The sequence below is a fragment of the Cetorhinus maximus genome, chromosome 20 (assembly GCF_964194155.1).
Source record: "Cetorhinus maximus chromosome 20, sCetMax3.hap1.1, whole genome shotgun sequence".
NCBI classification, from domain to species: domain Eukaryota; kingdom Metazoa; phylum Chordata; class Chondrichthyes; order Lamniformes; family Cetorhinidae; genus Cetorhinus; species Cetorhinus maximus.
In genome coordinates this window covers 21,695,069-21,707,179 of record NC_135898.1, presented here as the reverse complement: position 1 = coordinate 21,707,179, position 12,111 = coordinate 21,695,069, and the positions used below count along the sequence as shown (strand labels likewise).

At 45.9% G+C, this 12,111-nt stretch overlaps 1 protein-coding gene across 1 annotated transcript; it reads left to right on the top strand.

Annotated features, from left to right (window-relative positions):
* The first annotated feature begins 2,636 nt into the window (after nt 1-2,636).
* Nucleotides 2,637-11,891, top strand: LOC144694645 (low molecular weight neuronal intermediate filament-like). Its single transcript, XM_078565233.1, has 4 exons — nt 2,637-3,354; nt 6,025-6,342; nt 9,145-9,269; nt 10,015-11,891. Exons 1-4 carry the CDS (start codon nt 2,683-2,685, stop codon nt 10,244-10,246), a joined length of 1,347 nt encoding a protein of 448 aa, XP_078421359.1. The 5' UTR covers nt 2,637-2,682; the 3' UTR covers nt 10,247-11,891.
* Nucleotides 11,892-12,111: the final 220 nt, after the last annotated feature.

Genomic DNA, 12,111 nt, shown 5'->3' with positions numbered 1-12,111 from the left:
ATTGCAAATTCATGTGGTAGAATGAAAGCAAAATATTTCAAAGCTCATATTTTGCTGTCCATGATATTAGTGGCACAGCAAGTGATTAGGAAGGCAAATGGATAGCTGGGCCTTATTGCAAGGGGGTGGAGTATAAAAGTAGGGAAGTTTTGTTACAACTGTACAGGGCATTGGTGAGACCGCAACTGGAGTACTGCGTACAGTTTTGGTCTCCTTACTTAAGGAGGGATATACTTGCATTGGAAGCAGTTCAGAGAAGGTTCAATAGGCTGATTCCTGGGATGAAAGGGTTGTCTTGTGTAGAGAGGTTGAGCAGGTTGGGCCTATACTCATTGGAGTTTAGAAGGTGATCTTATTTATTCTTGGGGTGGGAGGGGGGTAAATACTGAGAGGATGTTTCCCCTTGTGGGGGAATCTAGAACTAGGGAGCTTAGTTTCAGAATAAGGAGTCACCTATTTAAGACGGAGATGAAGGGGAATTTCTCCTCTCAGAGGGTCCATAGTCTTTGGGATTCTCTTCCCCAGAGAGCAGCGGAGACTGGGTCATTGAATATATTCAAGGCTGAGTTAGGCAGGTTTTTTAAGTAGGGGGGAGTCAAGGGGACAGGCAGGAAGTGGAGTTGAGGCCAAGGTCATATCAGCTGTGATCTTACTGAATGGCGGAGCGGGGTCGAGGGCTTGTATTTCTTCGCTTCTTCTGTTGCTGCATTGGAGGAGGGAGGTTTAAACCATCCCTGCTGTATTGACTGAGGCATTGGTCCAGTAACACTCTAGGAGACTGACATGTTCATCGATCAACACCTCACTGGTGCTTGAATAGAATAATGTGAAGTGCTTGACCAATAAAAAACAGGCACAGGTTTTACGCCTTGCTGTTTGGATTAATTGCTGTCTTAGATGAAAAAGGCAAAAAAAACATTCCCACTTTAACTGTGAATTAAGATGCTCTCCTCTCCCAGCTATGCTTAAAGGTGAAGACAATTGCTTTGAAAATGAATGCAGAACACAATTAAATAAATAAATAAATAGGGCATTGTATGTCATCAGATACAGTCCTTTCTATCACAGATGTTCTTGGTCTATCCTGGAAGCCTTTTATTGTGTACTTTCATTCATTAAACATTCACATTGTGGCGTAACTTGGGGCTGAGATGGGAGTCTCTGTGAGATCACTGCTGAATTCTGTGAAGCCACAAGCTGGGGGTGGGTGCAACATTTGGTTATCTCAGCCTGTAAGATTGGAGGGGGTGGGCTTTAGGGGAGTGGAGGGGTGGGCTTTAGGAGAGTGGAGGGGCAGGGGGTGGGGAGTGGAGGGGTGGGCTTTAGGGGAGTGGAGGGGTGGGTTTTAGGAGAGTGGGGGGTGGGGAGTGGAGGGGTGGGTTTTAGGGGAGTGGAGAAGTGGGCTTTTGGGGAGTGGAGGGGTGGATTTTAGGGGAGTGGAGGGGCGGGGGAGGGGAGTGGAGGGGTAGGTTTTAGGGGAGTGGAGGGTGGGCTTTAGGGGAGTGGAGGGGTGGGTTTTAGGGGAGTGGATTGGTGGGAGGGGAGGAGAGAGAGGGGCTTTAGGGGAGTGGATTGGTGGAAGGGGAGGAGAGAGAGGGGTTTTAGGGGAGTGGATTGGTGGAAGGGGAGGAGAGAGAGGGGCTTTAGGGGAGTGGATTGGTGGGAGGGGAGGAGAGAGAGGGGCTTTAGGGGAGTGGATTGGTGGAAGGGGAGGAGAGAGAGGGGTTTTAGGGGAGTGGATTGGTGGAAGGGGAGGAGAGAGAGGGGCTTTAGGGGAGTGGATTGGTGGAAGGGGAGGAGAGAGAGGGGCTTTAGGGGAGTGGATTGGTGGAAGGGGAGTGGAGAGAGGGGTTTTAGGGGAGTGGATTGGTGGAAGGGGAGGAGCGAGAGGGGTTTTAGGGGAGTGGATTGGTGGAAGGGGAGGAGAGAGAGGGGTTTTAGGGGAGTGGATTGGTGGAAGGGGAGGAGAGAGAGGGGCTTTAGGGGAGTGGATTGGTGGAAGGGGAGGAGAGAGGGGCTTTAGGGGAGTGGATTGGTGGAAGGGGAGTGGAGAGAGGGGTTTTAGGGGAGTGGATTGGTGGAAGGGGAGGAGCGAGAGGGGTTTTAGGGGAGTGGATTGGTGGAAGGGGAGGAGAAAGAGGGGTTTTAGGGGAGTGGATTGGTGGAAGGGGAGGAGAGAGAGGGGTTTTAGGGGAGTGGATTGGTGGAAGGGGAGGAGAGAGAGGGGTTTTAGGGGAGTGGATTGGTGGGAGGGGAGGAGAGAGAGGGGCTTTAGGGGAGTGGATTGGTGGGAGGGGAGGAGAGAGAGGGGTTTTAGGGGAGTGGATTGGTGGAAGGGGAAGAGAGAGAGGGGCTTTAGGGGAGTGGATTGGTGGAAGGGGAGGAGAGAGAGGGGTTTTAGGGGAGTGGATTGGTGGGAGGGGAGGAGAGAGAGGGGCTTTAGGGGAGTGGATTGGTGGAAGGGGAGGAGAGAGAGGGGTTTTAGGGGAGTGGATTGGTGGAAGGGGAGGAGAGAGAGGGGCTTTAGGGGAGTGGATTGGTGGAAGGGGAGGAGCGAGAGGGGAGGCCAAGCCTGCTGATTGGCTGCGTGTCCTGGGCGTGCTGGCTACAAAACGGGAGGGAGGCTCCTCTGGCTTGTGGGGAACGGGGTGTCCATCCGCCGCAGAGCAGCAGCGGTTCAGCATGAGCTCCGCCGCCGAGTGTTACCGCGTCTCGTACCGCAGGGCTGCTGGGGGCAGCCCACGGGGCTCGGCGGCCCGCCTGGGCTCCGGCAGCCGGCTCCCCGCTCCCAGAGGCGGGCGGGGGAGCCGCTGCCCCTCGCCCCTGGCCTGGGGGGGCTTCCAGCTGTCCCAGTGCAGCGCCGTCCACAACGAGTTCAAGATAATCAGGACCAACGAGAAGGAACAGCTCCAGGGGCTGAATGACCGCTTCGTCAGCTACATCGACAAGGTGCGCCGGCTGGAGCAGCAGAACAAGGCTCTGGAGGCAGAGGTGGGGCTGCTCCGGCAGAGGCAGAGCGAGCCCTCCCGGCTCAACCAGGTGTACGAGCAGGAGATCCGCGACCTCCGCACCCGCCTCGAAGGGCTGAGCCACGACAAGAGCCAGGTCCAGCTGGACTGCGAGCGCCTGGCCGACTGCCTGCAGAAGCTGCAGGGCAAGTACCAGGAGGAGCTGCGGCAGCGCCGGGAGGCCGAGGGCACCCTCCGCGGCTACAGGAAGGACGTGGACGACGCCGCCCTGGCCAGGCTGGAGCACGAGAAGAAGATCGAGTCCCTGCTGGACGAGATCGCCTTCATGAAGAAGATTCACCAAGAGGATCTGGCCGAATTACAAGCTGCACTGCAGGCGTCCCAGGTAGATGATTGTGTCTGTGCGTGTGCATGTACAGAAGGATACACTCACACACACACATATAGATATATATAGTGCATATATACAAAAAATGTGTGCATAGATATAAATGTGCATATATATATGTATGCATATATAATGTGCATGATAGTGCATATATATAAAAATGTGTGCATATATATAATGTGCATGTATAGTGCATATGTATATAAATGTTTGTAAATATAGTGCATACATATAATGTATATAACACATATTTAATATAAGATAATTTAAAATATCTGGATAATTTTTTTCTCTCTATTTATTCTTTCATGGATGTGCGCATCGCTGGTTGGGACAGCATTTATTGCCCATCCTTAATTGCCCTTGAGAAGGTGGCGGTGAGCTGCTTTGAACTGCTGCAGTCCAAATGGTGTAGGTACACCCACAGTGCTGTTAGGAAGGAATGCTGTTAGGGATATATTATATTATGATAATATGCATTGTGCATTTTTATACAAAGAACACATATATGAAATATGCACATATTATTGTAAATTATATTAAATATGTGCACACACATATATATATATACACTGTGTATGTGTACATATATGTGCATATATATGTGCACATATGCAATATGCATATTGTATGTGTGTGTATGTATATAAATCCAAACTAGTTTTCAACCAGCCAAATATTAATGTTAGTTAAAATGTTAGTTCATGGTTATTTAATTCTACAAGCAACTAAACTAGTGTATTTCTCCTTCATTCCCCTGAGGTTTCTGCATCGTCCAAGATGGGGGGTTGTGCAGTAACTCTGCAGTCTCCTGATTCTGTACCAATTCTCTGATTTATGAAGGCCCTGTCATTTGAAAATGAAGCACAGCCACACAGCTGGATGACGAGCAATGGTGGCTGCTGTGTTTTATTTCAGATCAAATGTACATTTTCCTTTTTCTTCCCAATATCTTAACCATCCGATACTAGGCTGCCACACAAAACCATGCTTAATAAGAATAAAAAGCTTTGGGTTAACTAGCTATGTACATATCTTTCACTAATTTTGTTGCCACCATAATATTATATCAACAATATTTAAGAAAAGTAACAGTAAATTGCCTGATAATTATTTTTAATAGATTTACTTTAACATTTTGGCTGCTTTATATTGTACACTGCATGACATTTTGTATTTCCAAAAAAGTCTAGTCTACAAAATGCTCTGACCTTAATGATTTAATGTTTTAACTAGTAACAAATCTAGACAGGTTGAGAATTAATTGATAACGAGTTTGCAAAATGTTTTCTGGAATGTTCTGCCTGTAAGGGTGGTGGAAGCAGATTCAGCAGTAATTTTCAAAAGAGATTTGGGGAAAAACATTCTAGGATATGGGAAAAGAGCAGGGGAAGTGGGACTAGCTGGATACGAAGAGATGGCACAAGCACAATGGTCAAACAGTCTCCTTCTGTGCTGTATAATTCTATGTTAATCAGTGCATAAATACCATGGACAGCTCATGACCAGGGCAGCATTAAAATGACAGCTTTTTTTAAAATCACAGATTAAACCTCACAAACCCGGTGTGTCTCCCTCTCCCAACTGCTGCCTGCAGACCCCACACATTTAATTAAGTTTTTTTTTTAAATCCTTTCACGGGATTTGTTGCCCATCCCTAATTGCCCTTGAACTGAACGGCTTGCTCAACCATCTCAGAGGGCAGTTGAGAGGCAATCGCATTGCTGTGGATCTGGAGTCACACATAGGCCAGACCGGATAAGGGTGGCAGATTTCCTTCCCTAAGGGACATTAGTGAACCAGATGGGTTTTTACATCAATAGTAGTCTTATGGCCACTTCCTGCCCTGACACCCCCACACTCACCCGGTCCTGGACTGCCAGGACTTAGGCTCTGGGGACTGCATGCAGTCCCAGTCCTGTCCACTGTAGCTTCTGGCACTGCAGGGACTAGGGAGCCTATCGGATTGGCCAGCAGCTCCCTGAAGGGGAAGTCCCGCCTCCAGCTAATTAACACTCATTGGAGGAAGGAAAACTTTGCCATCTGAAATATCCTGGCCATGATGCACAATTAGATGGTGGGAGTGCAAGAACATGTATCTTCCAGGCAAAATGACGACAATCAGAACAATAAGCATTTCCAGCACACCTGCTTCCATTGCTAAATCATCCTGGGTGGCTAATGCTTCAAGGTCATATGTCTGTGGCTCAGTGGGTAGGGCTCTGGTCTCTGAATCATGCAGTTCTGGATTCAAGTCCCACCTCAGGGTTTGAACACACAAATCAAAGCTGGTGTTCCAGTGCAGTACTGAGGGATTGCTGCACTGTCAGAGGTGCTGTCTTTCAGATGAGGCATTAAACCAATGCTCTGCAGTGGATATGAAAGATCCTGTGGCACTCTCTTGAAGAAGAGCAGGGGAGTTGTCCCGGGGTCCTGTTCAATTTTCATCCCTCAATCAACATCACAAAAAAACAGGTTATTATCACATTGGTGCTTGAGGGAGCTTGCTGTGCGCAAATTGGCTGCTGTGTTTCTGCATTATAACAGTGACAACAGTTCATAAAGTATTTCATTGAGATTTCTTGTGGTGGGGAAAAGCGTTGTATAAATGCAAGTCTTTTTTTTAAAGTGTAATTCATTATTTGTCCTCCAATTGTTTTTGCAAAGGTGTCTGTGGAGATCGATGTGAGCAAGCCAGATCTGTCAGCTGCACTAAAGGAGATCAGGTCCCAGTACGAGATCATAGCATCGAAGAACCAGCAGGCTGCAGAAGAGTGGTACAAATCCAAATTTGCCAATTTCACCGAGAGTGCCGCACGGGGCAGTGAGGCAGCCCGCACAGCCAGAGAGGAGGTTTCAGAGTATCGGCGCCAGCTGCAGACACGCAATATTGAAATTGAAGCTATCAAAAGTGCCAATGAGTCCCTGGAGAAACAACTGCAGGAGACGGAGGACAGACATAATGCAGAGATCGGCAGCCTGCAGGTAATCGCTGATTACTCAGGGAGCACCTCTCGAGTCCTGCTCACCCATGTCCTCTCCTCAACAACCCTTCCCTCAGTGCCTCGTATTTGAAATTCTTCTCTTCCTTGTTTAAGTCCCTTCGTTGTCTCTCACCTCCCATCTCTGTAAACTCCTCCCAGCCTATGGCTCCTTTCCTCATTCTCAGTTTCTTGACTGTGGCCTCTTGTGCATCCCACATCGCACTGGGGCCATAACTCTAGCTAACATAGGCCTCTCCCATTAGAATTCCCTCTCTGAACCTCTACCCATCAAACTCTCCTCCATAAACCTGTCCTCCGCTCTCCTTTGGCTTGGCCTAAAACGTTGTCCAATTAAGTGCTTTGTGACGTTTTTTCCTGTGTTAAAGACATGCCTGAACATTGTAGGTGCTTTCACTTCAAGGAATGCAAACCCCAATCCTAAATGCATCAGCCTATATGACACAATGGGTGGAGGAGAAGAGATCTTGAGTAATGCATGAACTAGTACCATTCCCAGTTTCTCTCTCTTGCTGGGCCAAGGCAGCACAAGTGCTTGTGATCCTCTAACTTGCTCAAGGTGATGTTCTTGGAGCATGTAGTGAGTGTGGTTATGCTATTTAACCTCGGAGGGCATCACACCTACGCCTGATTCGACGTTGATCAAGGTTAATACTCCCTACTTTGTTCACATTCAATGAAGATGACTGCACTTACTTGCAAATCAATCCACCTCTGGGGAGGGGGCAATATGGGACGATGATTGTTCTTCCTGTCGCAGAATCTAATCAGACCGCACCTTACGAGTACAATATGTGTTTTGCACTCAATCCAATTGGAGCAGTTGGATTTAGAAACCAGTGTAATCCACTGTTTGGTAAGCCAAGCTGTTTTCATAGTTTCAGTACTCCTTCCAATCAAACACAAAAGTAAAAGCAGAATACTGCAGGTGATGGAAATCTGAAATATAAACTGAAAGTGCCTGAAATGCTCAGCAAGTCTGGCAGCATGTGTGGAGGGAGAACCAGAGTTAACCTTTTGAGTCACATATGACTCTTCTGAAGGAGGGTAGAAATGTGACGGGATTTTTGCCCTCGAAAAGGGGGAGAGGGGGAGGAAGAACACAAAGAAAGGTGCAGGATAGGGTAGAAGGTGGGAGAAGTTAAATAGCAAAGATGTCATGGAACAAAAGTCAAAGGGAGCAGTAATGGTTGTAGCGAAGAAACAAACCATTGGTCCAGAGCGAGTGTTAATGGCAGAAGAATAAATAGCTCTGTCCAAAAGCAAAAACATGAAAAACAAGACTCAAACTGGGGAACGTGGTTAAAAAAAACAGAATTAAAATGGGGGACAGAGTTCATGGGCTGAAGTTGTTGAATTCAATGTTGAGCCCAGAAGGCTGTAAAGTGCCTAATCGGAAGATGAGTTGCTGTTCCTCCATCTTGCATTGAGCTTAGCAGCTGGCCAAGGACAGAAATGTGAGCGTGAGAGCAAGATAGTGAATTGAAATGGCAAGCGACAGGAAGGTGGGGCTCAGGCTTGAGGACTAAGGGGGGGTGTTATGCAAAGTGGTCACCCAGTTTGCATTTGGTCTCCCCAGTCTAGAGGAGATCACATTGTCAGCAGTGAATAGACAGAATGGGAAGATGTACAGGTAAATCGCTGCTTCACCTAGAAGGAATATTTGGGGACCTTGGATGGTGAGGAGAAAGGAGGTGAAAGGGCAGGTGTTACACCTCCTGTGATTGCATGGAAAGGTGCGTAGGAAAGAGGACGAGATTTTGGGGCTGATTAAGGAGAGTGTTTCCAGCACTTTCTGTTTGTATTACATTAAATCAAACCTCTGACTGCCTGTGAGGTAGATGGTAAAGATCCCGTATACAAGGCACAATATTCCCGGCCAATATTCATCCCTATTGTTATTGGTATCCATCCGTCTTGGGAGATGATGGACTGCGCCCAGGGCCTATATCACTTCTGTATTGAACATCGTCTGTTGTGGCAGTCCCTTCCACAGCTGGCACAGATGAACAGCGCTGACCCGAGATTGACTGATGTTTTTCTTTCCCTCTGGCGGGCACTCTTCCGCTGTCTGGTTGTCTCTTTTGTCCTCTGCTTTTTCCATGCCCTTCCTGACTGCTTGTCTCCAGGCACTCCAGTCAGCAGCAAAGGCTTCCCATGCACTGACTCTGATCCCAGTCAACTTGAGTTCTCACTTGCTGATGTCCTTGTAACCCAGAGGCGGGCGATGCGTTGGCCTCATGCCAATAGCAAGCTCGCCATGTAGAACATGTCTTTGGGGATGTAGCCGCCATCCATTCGGTGCACATGACCCAGCCAACACCCCCACCACTGACTCAAGAGGGCAAACACGCTGGGGATCCCTGCACGCTGGTGTACTTCCATATTCAGCACTCTGTCTTGGCAAGAGACGCCCAACATTCACCTGCTGCCTTAGATTCATCCCTAAAACAGCCACAATAGACAAATGGCCACCTGTCCCATCACACAACTTAATGCATGTACATTGCTTTGAATTATTCGGAAGAGACATGGTAAATTCAGGCCCCTTCTCGCCCATTGTCCCTGGTTAAAACTGAGGTGCCACCAAGTCTCCGCACTTTGCATCAAAGTAGCACAGCTTCACTTGACATCTGCACTGGAGGCTTCGCTCTCAGTGATGTGGTGATATCCGTGCAATTGTTTTCTAGTCAGGTTTGACGGGCTCGCATTATTCTGCCCAAAAATGAGAATCAAAAAAACTTGTTAAGCTGTCAGCGTGACCATGCACCTTTAACTTCAACAGGAGACCATTAACCAGCTTGAAGACGCTTTGGGGTCAACAAAAAGTGAAATGTCTTGCCACCTGAGAGAGTACCAAGACTTGCTCAATGTCAAGATGGCCCTGGACATCGAGATAGCTGCATACAGGTGAACCTCCACTTTGGATGTGATGATACCTCAACGTACTTATTAACCAAGCCAGTTAACTCTTACTTAAGCTTAGTTTAAAGTGTAAGATCAAGCATTTATCAAAGGGAATTCTAGGAATAGACACAACAACTTCAAAAGCCCCTCAATATTATTTCCATTTGGTCCATTTCTTCTGCAAGAATGTGCCTTAGATCACAGGAATAACAAATCTTCTTTCAGGGCTGGTCAGCCCTGCAGTTTGACCTGTAAAAACAGCTTAGTTGGGTTTGTATTTGTCAATGTCTGCCAGAATATTGCAGTAAATATTAGCAAAGCTATTGATGGATTAGCAATGGACTTTGTTTTAAACTTTTTAGTCTGACAAGACTTTTCGATTCATGTACTTCATTTAAACTGTTAGATTAATAGGAGCAAAAATGACTTTATTTGAACCTATTTAGGAAACTTCTATTTGGAAACAGACCTTTTGAAGCAGCTTTGTAAATTCTTATGCAAACACCTCGTCCCCAATCCAAAAGGAAAAAAAAAAGTCCCACCTACTCCACGGATCTCTGTGTGAGTTACAAATCAAGCATCACAGGACGGAGGCTATTCGGCCCATCGTGCCCGCGCTGTGTAAGCATTAGGAAGTATCAAAGTAGATCTTGTCCCTGGAATAGAGTCGAAAAACACACAGAAATCAGAGTGCATTTGAATCTAATGTGCAGTTTTGGATTCTAAACTTGATATTTTTTTCCCCAAGGAAACTTCTGGAGGGTGAGGAGTTTCGGCTGAACACAATAGGTGGCAGCACCTCTGCGTTCCTGAACCCCACCTACTCATACCCCTCTACCGTACTTTCTGGGACAAAGACCTTCTTGGCTACCAACTTCAGGAAGAGCGCAGGAGCGGGTGGCACAGAGAAAACACCAGTCTCAAAGGATGAGAAGTCTTCGGAGGAGGAGAAACTGGAAAAAATGAAGAGCAAGAATTAATTTCTTTCCTTAATCATTTAGCCTGCTGTTCCTTCCCATTTCCAAACCCCTCACCCGCCAAGGAAAACAATAAAAAAGAGTAAGGTTTCTAGCTAAACCGTAGGATATTTTACAGTCATCACACAGCTTCCAGGAGACAGTCAGGATTATTACAATACAACACTCCTAGAAATACTAGATATAACAAGTCCAACATAAGCAAAGATTTATAGTTAGCTATTATTAAAACATTATGATTATTTTATATTTATTTTTAAAATAACCTGATGTATTCTAGTTTTAAGTAATTACATATGTATAATTTCTCACCTTTAGTGATATCACTGAGGGATATTCACAATGAATCCCAACTATATCAGAATCCTTGCTATTAATTTCTTACAGACAGTATTTATAAGGTGATTTTATGTAGATGTTTTGCAAAATAAGGATTGCCAATTACCGAGAAGAGAACCAGAATCTGTTCTACTTTTGAGGGAATGCTCTCTCTCTCTTTCTCTCTCTATCTCTCTTTGTTGACACATTAAGGTTATGATTAGTACAAATACAGCAGCAACTTGCCTTTCATGCAGAAAGTGTCTCAAGGCACTTCACAGAAATGTAATAATTGTTAACTGTGTGACTTAGATTCAAATCCAACCCAAGCAGAGAGGATGAAGGTCTGCTGGCGATTAGCGTCCTGAAGTCTGAATTCACTTCCTAGAGGGCAATAGCATATCACACTAGACTGCTCCAACCTTGGCACTCTGATAGCCATTTTTGTTAGGGAAGGTGTAGAATGCCTGCTGTGTGAATGGAGGAAAGTTGCTGGTGCACCAAATTGAGGTATATTGTTGGCGCTTGGTAGAAAGAGCTTAATTCTGTGTCTTACCATGCGATACCTCATCGGAGAGTATTTGATTTTGTGTCTAAAATGTGTCTAACCCTCCAGCGCTAATATCCTTCACGCTGATGAGCACAAAGATTCACTTAAAAAATAGTTTTTCAAGAGAAGAATTGTACAATATAGGGGAGGCACAATGAAGGAAAGCAAGGGGAAACCAGAGGGCTTATTTCGTTCGAGTGGCTATTTCCCAAAAGTGAGATGCTACAACAGCACTACTTGCAATCCAGTTGTTGCGTGTGAGTTATCTTGTCAAACCAATTGTTAAGTATTTTTGCCATGATTCATTCATTCCTTACTGCGTATAAATACTTAAGTAAGGTGAGGTAAGATTTTCAAACCAACCCCCAAAAGACTCAGCAGAAATGGGGCACCTTTCTAAAAGTGTAAAATGCCAAGAAGTCATTGAGCTGTCAAACAAGTGACGGACTAAGTGATTAACTTGTAATAATCTTCTGAGACTGTGATGCATGATGCTACTTTACAGCTTAAGTGTGAGGAACAGCAGTGCAATTTATTGCAGAAGATTACATGCCTTAAACTTTGAAAGAAAACAAGTATAAAATCCAGCTCCATGGAATGGCAGTGTGTTCGTCATGGTATCATGTTCATTATAGGTTAATGAACCCATAAGCAGGAGCCAATCTGACCCTGCACATCGGAAAAGTCCAAATGCACAAATTTCATTCAAGTCCCTGTGTGCTTCCACCCTATTACAATAAAGACAAGTTCCATAGTCTGATACCAAATAAAGCAATCTACAAACATTCGTTCTCTCTGTTCTGTGTCTCTCATGGTGTACACTTGCCTCCACTGTGTTCCAATTTTAATTTCTATTTCCCTCATGAGAGCTCCCTTATTAGGGTTCTTTGAGGATGTAATAGGCAGGGTGGATGAAGGGGAACCAGTAGATGTGGTGTATTTGGATTTCCAAAAGACATTCGACAAGGTGCCACATAAAAGGTTACTGCAGAAGATAAGA